The sequence below is a fragment of the Musa acuminata genome, chromosome BXJ2-10, assembly GCF_036884655.1.
Source record: "Musa acuminata AAA Group cultivar baxijiao chromosome BXJ2-10, Cavendish_Baxijiao_AAA, whole genome shotgun sequence".
NCBI lineage: Eukaryota > Viridiplantae > Streptophyta > Magnoliopsida > Zingiberales > Musaceae > Musa > Musa acuminata.
In genome coordinates, this window is record NC_088347.1 from 37,222,262 (window position 1) to 37,233,403 (window position 11,142).

The 11,142-nt window shown below is 44.6% G+C and overlaps 4 protein-coding genes across 6 annotated transcripts; 2 read left to right on the forward strand and 2 right to left on the reverse strand.

Annotated features, from left to right (window-relative positions):
* The first annotated feature begins 417 nt into the window (after positions 1-417).
* On the forward strand, positions 418-4,408 carry LOC135625550 (elongation factor 1-alpha-like). Of its 3 annotated transcripts, none has more exons than XM_065130488.1 (3): positions 418-551; positions 2,620-3,095; positions 3,192-4,408. In XM_065130488.1, the coding sequence occupies exons 2-3, from the start codon at positions 2,634-2,636 to the stop codon at positions 4,071-4,073; spliced, it is 1,344 nt and encodes a 447-aa protein (XP_064986560.1). In that variant the 5' UTR covers positions 418-551; positions 2,620-2,633; the 3' UTR covers positions 4,074-4,408. The 3 variants fall into 3 exon arrangements, with proteins under 3 accessions (XP_064986560.1, XP_064986559.1, XP_064986561.1); XM_065130487.1 differs by having other exon boundaries at positions 2,624-3,095; XM_065130489.1 differs by having other exon boundaries at positions 2,632-3,095.
* A 720-nt stretch (positions 4,409-5,128) lies between these two features.
* Positions 5,129-6,382, forward strand: LOC135625825 (putative ETHYLENE INSENSITIVE 3-like 4 protein). Its single transcript, XM_065130913.1, has one exon. It carries the CDS (start codon positions 5,129-5,131, stop codon positions 6,380-6,382), a length of 1,254 nt encoding a protein of 417 aa, XP_064986985.1.
* Positions 6,383-6,684: 302 nt separating this feature from the next.
* On the reverse strand, positions 6,685-7,149 carry LOC135625844 (chlorophyll a-b binding protein CP24 10A, chloroplastic-like). The gene has a single exon (XM_065130944.1). It carries the CDS (start codon positions 7,132-7,134, stop codon positions 6,685-6,687), a length of 450 nt encoding a protein of 149 aa, XP_064987016.1. The 5' UTR covers positions 7,135-7,149.
* Positions 7,150-8,720: 1,571 nt separating this feature from the next.
* Positions 8,721-9,367, reverse strand: LOC135625069 (heavy metal-associated isoprenylated plant protein 23-like). Its single transcript, XM_065129361.1, has 2 exons — positions 9,224-9,367; positions 8,721-9,144 (listed from the first exon to the last, which is right to left on the reverse strand). Exons 1-2 carry the CDS (start codon positions 9,363-9,365, stop codon positions 8,846-8,848), a joined length of 441 nt encoding a protein of 146 aa, XP_064985433.1. The 5' UTR covers positions 9,366-9,367; the 3' UTR covers positions 8,721-8,845.
* Positions 9,368-11,142: the final 1,775 nt, after the last annotated feature.

Sequence of the window (11,142 nt, forward strand, 5' to 3'; positions counted from 1 at the left end):
ACAAAATATCATAAATGATGTGATCATATTTTTGGAAAATAATAATTTACATTGATTTAAATAAAAATAATAATATCTTTTCTTTCATGGTACATGAGCAACACAAGGCTGTGCCAAATGAATCCTCAAATCATCATTCCCTTTTTTAGCACTAATCTAATCTTTCTTGATGTTGCAACGCGACCTGACCGAGTCCAACATCTTATAACGTAATACTAAACCGATCTACGACCTTCCGTTTCGGATCAAACCGTCCAGATTCGACCAAGTTTCTCCTGCAGAGCAAATCCGAAATCCAACGACGGAGATCCGATCACGAGAGTCCGGATCTGAGGCAACCATATCGCCGCAGCCGCCGCCATCTGTTTCGGGACCAGGAATCATATATTTGGCCCCACACATTTTGCGGAACCCTAGGGGCATTTTGGTAATCGTGTCCTCCATAAGTATAGATCGCTGGGGCTCCTCTCCCCTCCTCCCACCGCGACGGACGTGGTTGTAGCCGCCGCCGATCTCTCTCTCTGCCGGACTTCTCTTCTCTGATCTCTTTGGTAAAAGTTCTTCTGCTCCCCTTCTTTGATCTCTTGTTGTCGTGCTTGCTATGTCGAAGAGTCTCTCGTGATGATTGTTGTTTGATTGATTTCTTTTAATCTGTCGAGGGTTGTTGTCTAATTGATTCAAAGCTTGATTTTGTTGATGATACTTCAGTACGTTTTCTTTGTGTCAGCAGTTTATTAACCGTGTTATGTCTATAGTTCTTGATGTCGCATCCTGGCGCTCCACGCGTTATTGAGTGTTTGCGCAGGGTTTTGTGTCGTTATCAGAAGAGAGATCGATTGCTACATTGTCAGATATTGGTGCTTAGTCTTAGGAGTACATGATCCTGTCACATTATGTCAAAACATATTGAAGATGGTGAAAACGTAACGTGGTGGTCGTAATTCGCATTGATTTTACTCTTCTGACTGCGAATTTTGCGTCACTATGTTGTTGTCGTTGTCATTATTATGTTGATTTGAGCGATTTTAAATTAACAAGCCTATCGCATTTTGAGAGGGGCTCTCTGATTGTCTACTAAAGGTTTTTCCTTGTATACTGTGCTGGCATGTATGGACGACTCAAAAAAGAAAGTGTCCGTTCTTGTTTATTTAATATTTTATTCTGTATACCTCTTGAACAAACTGCATAACATATGGCTCTTGTGTATGCAATTAATTTTTGAATGTCTGAGATTAGGGTAATTAATCTTTCTTTTCAATACAATTTCTGATAAATCATATCAATTTATGTGGGAGTGATTATATCACCTTTGCTACATGGATTTCCTCCATGCTTAAATTTTTGGGTTGTGTTATATATGATTAGGTCTTAGATTCATGTTCAGTAAAATGAAACATTTTTCTTTACAAAAAAAACACAATTAAACATTGCAGTTGATTTTCCTACTAGACGTCCTGCATGGATTATTTTCTACTATAGTGCATGAATTATTTTCTGCTGTATGATATGTGAATTGTTTTCTTGTTTCTGTTGTGTGAATTATCTTTTACTTGGTAAAGTAGCATCGACTTGTACTAGTTATGGTGTATTCAAATTTATGATCGCTAGTGGATGTGATGTTGGATGGTAGCATCTTATTCACTAGTTTATGTTTTTGGTTAAGGGATCATGACTTTTAGAGTGCCTGATGATTCTTGTGCTTTTTTCTTGTAGCTTGCTATTTGCAGTCGCAGACTTCAATAGAACGACTGTGAACTTTTGGATATTTAAAATTGGAGGACCTTTTTGTTGGTTTTGCAAATTATAGCTTGAGTAGCTCTGATATTCCTGTTTAATGCTGATCTGATAGATACAAGTTGGCTATTCTGCCACATTAGTTTGGCCATTTCAACTGTTCTATCTAGTATACCACTTTACATCAATCAGTCATTTTAGTTGGAGGTATTATGATGCTTTACATTAATACAAACATACATTGGATGTCTTTATTCAACAAGCCTTTTTTGGGATAATGGTGTACACAAGATAGTGACATTTTGGTTTTCTATGCTTCTAGATATGTATCATTTGAATTTGTATTTATTTTAATAGCAGCCTTGAGTTTTTGTTGAGATTGGACTGGGAGCTGCATACTGATTTATACTATTTAGTTTATGTTTGTTATATACTATTTCCTCTTCTCTAGTGCTTTCCAAAATATAGAAAGCTGAACAATCTCAAGCGTCATTTGGACCTGTATCTAATTTAAGGGAACTGCAAAAGTTAAGAGTAGATATTTAGAGATCATTAGTGGAACTAAAGATAGAAGTGGTTTTTCATTTTATCATACACTGATAAATTTGATTTTCCCCTGTCATCACCATATTGATTATTTGGCCTTTTGCTGCAGCATTCCAATTGTCTAGTTAATTTTTTTCTTTTCATGCTTAAGAACATGATTTATTGGTTGTCTCAGTCTATCATACTTGACTTTATTTTGGACTTCTGATCTCTATAAAGTTTTTTTTAATCTTATTCTTTTATAGCAGTTTTTTTTCCTATTTTTGTAATGCTGTCAGAAACATCCTACGTTTTTGTATTTGTTACTATGATAAGCTTGCTGATTTACGTCTATTGGAGATAGGAAATTAGAAATGGGAAAGGAGAAGGTTCACATTAACATCGTGGTTATTGGCCATGTCGACTCTGGAAAATCAACCACAACTGGACATTTGATTTACAAACTTGGAGGGATTGATAAGCGTGTTATTGAGAGGTTTGAGAAGGAAGCTGCTGAGATGAACAAGAGGTCATTCAAGTATGCCTGGGTTCTTGACAAGTTAAAGGCTGAGCGTGAGCGTGGTATCACTATTGATATTGCCCTTTGGAAGTTTGAGACTACAAAGTACTACTGCACTGTCATTGATGCTCCTGGACATCGTGATTTCATCAAGAACATGATTACCGGAACTTCTCAGGCTGATTGTGCTGTCCTTATTATTGATTCTACAACTGGTGGTTTCGAAGCTGGAATTTCCAAGGATGGACAGACTCGTGAACATGCACTTCTAGCTTTCACTCTTGGTGTTAAACAGATGATTTGTTGCTGCAACAAGGTGGGATTTTTTGCATGATTGCTTCTTAAGGTGCATGATAAACTCTTTGGTCTTCAGGTAATTTTTTTTACTAAACATATGTTTTGTTTCTAATAGATGGATGCCACTACACCTAAATACTCAAAGGCACGGTACGATGAAATCGTCAAGGAGGTCTCATCTTATCTCAAGAAGGTTGGTTACAATCCTGACAAGATCCCATTCGTGCCAATTTCTGGTTTCGAAGGTGATAATATGATTGAGAGATCCACCAATCTTGACTGGTACAAAGGCCCAACTCTTTTGGATGCTCTTGACATGATCCAAGAGCCCAAACGTCCGTCCGACAAGCCTCTCCGGCTCCCTCTGCAGGATGTCTACAAGATTGGAGGGATTGGAACCGTGCCTGTAGGTCGTGTTGAGACTGGAACCTTAAAGCCTGGTATGGTTGTTACCTTTGGTCCTACAGGCCTTACTACTGAAGTTAAGTCTGTGGAAATGCACCATGAGGCTCTCCAGGAGGCTCTTCCTGGTGACAATGTTGGTTTCAATGTCAAGAACGTTGCTGTGAAGGACCTCAAGCGTGGTTTTGTTGCCTCAAACTCCAAGGATGACCCGGCAAAGGAGGCTGCCAACTTCACATCTCAAGTTATCATCATGAACCATCCAGGTCAAATTGGGAATGGTTATGCTCCTGTCCTCGATTGTCACACCTCCCACATTGCTGTCAAGTTTGCAGAGCTTGTGACTAAGATTGACAGGCGATCCGGCAAGGAGCTGGAGAAGGAACCCAAGTTCCTCAAGAATGGAGATGCAGGTTTCGTGAAGATGGTTCCTACAAAGCCAATGGTTGTCGAGACTTTTTCTACCTACCCACCTCTGGGTAGGTTTGCTGTCAGAGACATGAGACAGACAGTTGCTGTTGGTGTCATCAAGAGTGTGGAGAAGAAGGATCCTACTGGAGCCAAGGTTACCAAAGCTGCTCAAAAGAAGAAATGAACCGAGGAGAATTCTGCATTGGTCTTGTTTGGTGTCAGCAACAATTTTAATATGCATCCTTGTCAGCTTTACGAGTCTATAGGTTTGGTATCTGGTGCGTCGATGCAGAACTGGGTGCTCGATAGGCGGTGGCAGTGTTGCATTTAAGGTGCCTGTTCTAGCAAGTTTTTTTTCCTTTTTTGAGGGGTCTCTCTCTATATTTTAAACTGGTACTTGAAGTGAATTTGAGTTGTTTGGATTCGACAGTAGTGGGTCTAGTTTGATTCTGGTATTTGACTTTATTATATTTGTTCATCGAATCTTGATAATTGCTCTATGAAGTTTTTTTCTTTGTCTCGGCTGTTGTATGATCCTGGTATTTTATGTACGTTCGACATTATGGATATACCGCCAAAATCTTGGAATCGGAATCTGAATCTGAATCTGAGTTAGAATCGGAATCATCCGTTTTGATTTTCATAAATCAAGATTCATAATCCAACCGACCGGATTTGGCCACCGGATCGGTTCTCATTTCAATCTTAATTCTCCATCTGTTTTAAATATAATAATATAATAAATAACTAATTTATCTAAATGGACGGTTTAGATTACAAGGGAGAGTGAGATGGACGGGTTCAGCAGCGACCCTTTTTACCCTGGATCGCACGGTAAGAATTTGCAGTGGGGGACTTCCCATGCCGTACCCATTGGCACAGGAATGAAGACGTTGTCTGTCTTCCATGTCCTCTATTGGGACGTGGGGTTCTCTGATATGTCGCATGCATGTCTTCGTTGGTGCAATCAGCAAGGGGACCTCGAGAGCCACTTGTTCCATGGCAGATCATCGTATATTGGTAAGGTCCTCGACATCTGTCTCGCATGCATGCCTCCTTCATAACTGGTTTGGCCATACGCACCCCCAACCGATCCGTTTACGCTACGGGCAAACGTCAACAAATATTGGCTTTCAGATTCCAATCCGTCCAGCAATGGCACGTATTCTGCATCGTATTCCTTAAACAAATCCATGGTGACCTTTGGGCTGTCCAAATGATGAGTTCTCTTGTCAGTTCATGTCGGAACCGCCTTTATATGATTTACCTTATCGCGGACTGCACTCCAGAGGCATCTTCACGGTGACCTTCTATGGTGGTGCAATGGATCCCTCGGCTCCACCAAATCATGGTCCAACTGCTGCCACCACCCAAATCGAAGAGGCTGTTGTCGTCGTTCTCGCCGAGGAGGAGGACGACGACGATGGTAATGGCAGCGAGAATGAAGGAATCATCGATGTGGCCGAGGTCGAGAAGCGGATGTGGAAGGACAAGCTGCTGCTGACGAAGCTGAAGCAGCGGAGGGGGCAGCAGCAAGGCGGCTTCTCCGGTGCTCTGGTGGAGCCCCTGGCTAAGGAGCGGTCGCGGCGGCGGGCGATGGCCCGAGCCCAGGACGGGGTCCTGCGGTGCATGCTCAAGATGATGCAACACTGCAGCGCCCGTGGGTTCGTGTACGGCATCGTGCCGGAGCGGGGGGACCCGGTGACAGGGTCGTCGGAGAACCTCAAGTCCTGGTGGAAAGACTCCGTCGCGTTCGACCGCAATGCCCCGGCGGCCATCGCCCAGTCCACGCTCGCCCAACCGAACGAACTGGTTCTGACCTCTTACATCGATCGCCTGCGTATGTTACAGGACAGCACGCTCGGCTCGCTCCTCTCCGCGCTCATCCAGCACTGCGAACCGCCGCAGCGGAGGTTCCCCTTGGAGAGGGGGCTGCCGCCTCCCTGGTGGCCGACCGGGGAGGAGCCATGGTGGGGGGTGCAAGGCGAGGCCCACGCTCAGGGGCCTCCGCCCTACAGGAAGCCGCATGACCTCAAGAAGGCTTGGAAGTTGAGCCTACTGACCGCCGTCATCAAGCACATGAGTCCAAACCTGGGCCACATGAGGAATCTGGTCTGGCAGTCGAAGAGGTTGCAGAACAAGATGACCGCCAAGGAGAGCGAGGTGTGGTCGAAGATGGTGAACCAGGAAGAAGCTCTCCTGCAGCTCGCCAACCGCTCCCTCAGGATCTCCCCCATTCCCGAAGATGAAGCGGCCGGCAATTCTGCGGCCGAGAAGGGCCCGGACGGCCGCAGGAACGACGACAAGAGGAAGTGCGAGTTCGGCGACAACTCGAGGGAGAAATGCTCGAGAGCCGAGTTGCAGAACGGGGATGGTAGTGGGGAGTTTGAACTCGATTTATCGGGGAATTGTGTGCTCGAAGATGATCGGAGAGCGATCGACGAGCTCATGATGCTCTACTACAGCGCTCGAGACTTCACTCGGCTAGTGTGATGGCAGAGCTGGTGGGATGAGTGAGATCGAGCATCGCGTGGCGTCGCTAATGTGGCGAATGAAATGAAAGATGAGAAGCATTCGCGTGCCAGTAGTAATCCTTTTCTTCCTGTTTTTGCTTATAAAAATAGCTTCTCGCCATCTTGTAGAACTATTCTAGTGTTTGCACTATGTATGTATGTATGTATGTATATATGTATGTATGTATGTATAAAGAGTTTGCATGAAAATATCAGGTAGTCAACTGCTTAAGGATCTTACTATGCATCAAGGAAAGCATGCGTGTGCATACGTATGGACGATCACACGCCCAGTGCTCCAAGTGGAGTCTTGCTTTGGCCAGCCTCGAAGTAGAAGACGAGCATGGCAAGCATAGCAATCCGTGCGTGCTTAATCTCCGCCACCTTGAGCCGCTCGAGCTTCTCGACGTCTGGCACATACACGCCGTCCCTGAGCGTGCCGGCGAAGCACAGGGGGTCGAAGAACTTGCCCCCCGGGTAGCCCTGCGCGCCGGTGGCGTTGGCAAAGTTCTCGGCCGTGCGATACCAAGGGGTAGCCCATTCCACCGACTGCGACTCCGGGTTGAAGAAGTCCACCCACCGCTTCGACTCCACCCGTCCCATGAAGATGAGCTGCATGCCGAGGAGGGAGCCGAAGGAGAAGGGCGCGATGGCGCCGAGGTCGGCACCCGCCTCGAACCAAGGCACGCCGCTCCACGCCTGCCCGATGAAGACACCCACCGCCGCCGCCATCGCTCTCGGTACCACTTGAGGAACGCTGGGTCCTTCCCCAGGCCTGGTGGGTCGAACCCATAGTCACCCGGGAGCCTGCATGGGGAAACAAGACGGTGTGAAGAGGGGAATAGAGAGGTTGCATGCCGAGTGAGTGAAGAGGAGGAAGGGGCTTACGATCCATATGATTTACGTTTAAGGCATGTTAATCATGCAATATTTGGTCAATCTGCTTGCATTTCTTTTATGAGATGAGTCACACCACTAAGGAGTAAGTTTCATTGGAGATCTCAGCGCATGCAATTAATATCCATTGATATCATGTATCAAGAATTGTTTTCCTCACCAAACTTGTATTCTTGAAAAGATAGTAAAACAAGAACGATGAACAGTCAACAACCAAATCTCCGCCGGTAAAAGAGAATTTTCTGAATGAAACCTTTTCTTTGATGAGAAATTGGTGCTCCATAATGTCCCTGAAATGTGTAACATGTTGTTTCTTTCCAGGCAAGAACACAAGCAGCTATCAGTTTTGGATAGGATAGAATAAAGTCATCTTTGGTACTCTTCCACATTAGATGTAGGAAGAACAATCAAGTCATCTTTCATTACCAGGATAGGTCTCTACCGGGATGAACCTCATGTGCATCAGACACTCACACAGCGTGTCTACAAAGGAGAAAACAGAACACATAATCCTCGTCGATGTAAGTAAAACTTCTCTGCGGTGGTTCGTCCATGGTTGATGATGAAATAGAATGGTGCTCGCGCAATCTCTCTCAACATTCAAAGAGTAGAGTCGCCTGAGTTCTGCAACAGTCCGGGAAACACAAGTGTGATCTGAGGACCACATCACAATCATTTTGGAGGTAGCACTAAAAGATCTTTACACCTTCTCTTTTAAGCTTCGCATCTTTGCCTGTCATTCTGTTTACTCGGGCCCAAGAGTTTGATTCCTCTCGATCAGCACATGCCCTACTGTTGGGTGCCAGGAATGGAATTTATTCTCCATGTAAAGAGGAAAGCCCAAAGCTCCATGGTTTCTGCACTTCAATCACCCATGAAGTATATTTCTTCTGTAGCACAACCCATAAAGTTTCCACCTTAACAATGTGGTCGCTTTGGAGCGTTGAATCAGTACTGTTCTTCCCTCCGGTTTTCAAATTTACCTACAAGTTGGCTCGATAAAAAGTGTCATCGTTCGTTGTTACTACAGTCATTCTGGCAACAATGATTTCTGATGGTCACTTTGTCGTTGTCTTCTTGATCATGAAAAGCACTCTTTTTTGAGAGAAGATATGTCGAATGCCTCTTATAATGGTTATGAAACTTATAGCTACAAGAAAGGCTATTATGCCTTCATCTCACTCGAGTTGTGTTAGTGGGTAAGCAAAAGATGAGCCTTTTATGTCCTTAAATCTCCTCGCTCGCACTTCCATCCCTCTCTATGCTTGCGCTTGTTCAGAAGAAGGCAGCAGTATTCATGATTCGTATGGCCCCTGTAGCGATCATTTGCAAGCGAGCATGGCTTCAGTTACAGAGATAGATGCCCATAAAGACTTGAACCTCATCTCATCGCTAACTGGTTTCACAAGTGAGATTTGGCTTACATATAATAATACTATATGACTCCACATTCATACTACTTGATAACACCCACTCCCATGCAAAGCCACAGAGAAGAAAGAACATCACCCTCATTCTACTTAGAAACATATAGATCTGAGTTTCTTCACATGATGGAGCAGGCATTTGGATTGTCATCACTGAACAAGTTGGTAAGCAGGTCATCTTGTCTGAGTGGTTGGCTGGACACAGTGACCACCTCCACATTCCTGACATACCCGGGGGGTGCCTTCTTGTCATAGATCTGAGCACCGTGAGGGTGAGTGACAAGGTTGTAGGGAACATAAGGCCAGATCTCAACTCTCTTGCCCGTGGATCGAACCTTCTTCAGGACTTTGTGTTGCTCAACGTAGCCAGTCACAGTCACTTTATTCTGCTTTCTGTTGATGTCCACCGACTGAACTCCTATATCAAGGCCATGAGGTGTGGATCAGGAGAAGACGAGTGTCAAGCCATCGGTATGGGAGAAGAAGAGGACTTTCACCTGTGACGGAGGAGATGGCATTCCTGACTTTGAGTTCACAGCCCTCGCAGTCCATCCTGACCTTGAGCTCCACCGTCTGCAACTGCTTCCTGTTTGCGTACTGGTGGCCGCCACACAGGAAGCCACAGATGTAATCTCCCATGATGCTTGCTTCCGGCTGATAACGAGGTAGAAAGAGGAGACGGATACAATATAACCCGTAACAAGATAGTTTCGAAGTAGGAGAGGGAAGGAAGAGAAACAAAAGACGGAAGTGAGACTGTGACCGACGTTGCTGCCACTGAAGCAGCAGCCTCCTGGAAGATGAAGAAAAGGTGTTTGTTTAGCTGCTTTAGCTCACTGGCATTGCTCTTTTGTTCTCTCATTCAGTGTTCCATAAAGGCTCTCCGACCGTGCTTATATAGACGACCTTCGCAGCACATGCACTCGACTCCCAAAGTTCCAAAAGGGAGCGGAGAAGGGGTGGGAGAAAGAAAAAAGAAAGGTGCAGAAAAGAGCAGCACTGTTACAGGGAAAAAGCCTCAGAATAACACAGGCTGTTGTTGTTGGTAAGAGGCGAGCAAGTCCCCGAACTGCAAGCAGCCTATTGGGAGGAACATTTGGAAGAATCTAATGATCAAGGAAGGTAGTGTAGATGGATGAACCACCAGCGAGCGAAACCCACAACTTGTACTGAGATTTTGGGTCTATTTTGGGATGACTCCAAACCCCAAAATAGACCCAAAATATATAAGATGACTCCAAACCCCAACTATATAAGATGACTCCAAACCCCAAAATAGACCCAAAATATCAACAGCCTTCCCAATCGAGCCCATCTTCGCTCAGCCTCCGCTGCTAACTAGTCGAACGAATGTCGCGGCTTCCTAGTCGAGCCCTTCTTCTTCCCTCCCTTCGCTATAGCCGTTGCACTTCCCCTGTGAGTCATCTTCGCCTCCTTTGCTCTCACTACAAACATAGCTGCATAGAGGCTATGGTTTTTAGCAAGGACCCTCGATGCTCCCATAACCTTCTTCTTCCCCGCTAGCTAGTGCACCACCCCTCATCGCCCCCGGCCAGGATCGCTAACGCCCATCCCAATCACGTGGTTGTTAGCATCCCATATCGTCGCAACCGCACAATCACCTCCCAACAACTACAGCGAGCCATCAACGATGCTACCTCCCAGCCCTCATCATTGCCTCCCAACCCTCAGTAGTAGCGATCCCTCCACACTGCGACTATAGCGAGTATCGTTGCCACCGTCAAAGCTCGCCAACCCTGTACTATGACAGTTACAATCTCATTTGTATGTTTACACGAGGAAAAAATCAGTAGGGAGAATCATCGAATATAAATGATAACAAATAGATGATCAATAAACCACCCGCCTCATCTATTCTCAATCAAAACCCTAACATCCGAAGACTAATCCAAGAAAAACACAAGGAAAGATTAGTGAAGAATTTGTGCTGACACTATGATGAAAAGTGGAGTAACGAGCACCAATGCAAACAATGACAACTTCAGGCTTAGACCATAATTTCAATACAAATGCATTTAATGATATCCATGATTCTATCCTTATCCATACTCTATTTTAATATATCCCAATCATTTAAATGACAATTCAGCTATGACAATTAACCAAAAAAATAACATAAAAGCTCGAGAATGAATGATTTTGACTGCCTTTCTTAAGTAATGACTCGTACCCGTTCACATTGGTACGAAAAATTCGACGACGTTCGTGGCACAAAAAGATGTTTTACTCTTGAGAAGTTCCTTATGGAGAATTTAAATTGTCACAAATTTAAGATGATTTAATAGCGCAATCAGTAAAATTTGTTGTAAAATAAATAAATAAATAAATAAATAAAAGAATCTCAAAATCATCATGAATGTTCTACAACAAGAAACTCCTGGAGAATTTATAATGT

Excerpts from the sequence above, each read along its gene's own strand:
- LOC135625844 (XM_065130944.1), bottom strand. The coding sequence starts at position 7,134 with ATGGCGGCGGCGGTGGGTGTCTTCATCGGGCAGGCGTGGAGCGGCGTG.
- LOC135625069 (XM_065129361.1), bottom strand. The coding sequence starts at position 9,365 with ATGGGAGATTACATCTGTGGCTTCCTGTGTGGCGGCCACCAGTACGCA. Across the intron at positions 9,145-9,223 it reads TGCCATCTCCTCCGTCACAG|GAGTTCAGTCGGTGGACATC; the intron begins GTGAAAGTCCTC and ends GCCTTGATATAG.
- LOC135625825 (XM_065130913.1), top strand. The coding sequence starts at position 5,129 with ATGTCGGAACCGCCTTTATATGATTTACCTTATCGCGGACTGCACTCC.
- LOC135625550 (XM_065130488.1), top strand. The coding sequence starts at position 2,634 with ATGGGAAAGGAGAAGGTTCACATTAACATCGTGGTTATTGGCCATGTC. Across the intron at positions 3,096-3,191 it reads TGATTTGTTGCTGCAACAAG|ATGGATGCCACTACACCTAA; the intron begins GTGGGATTTTTT and ends TGTTTCTAATAG.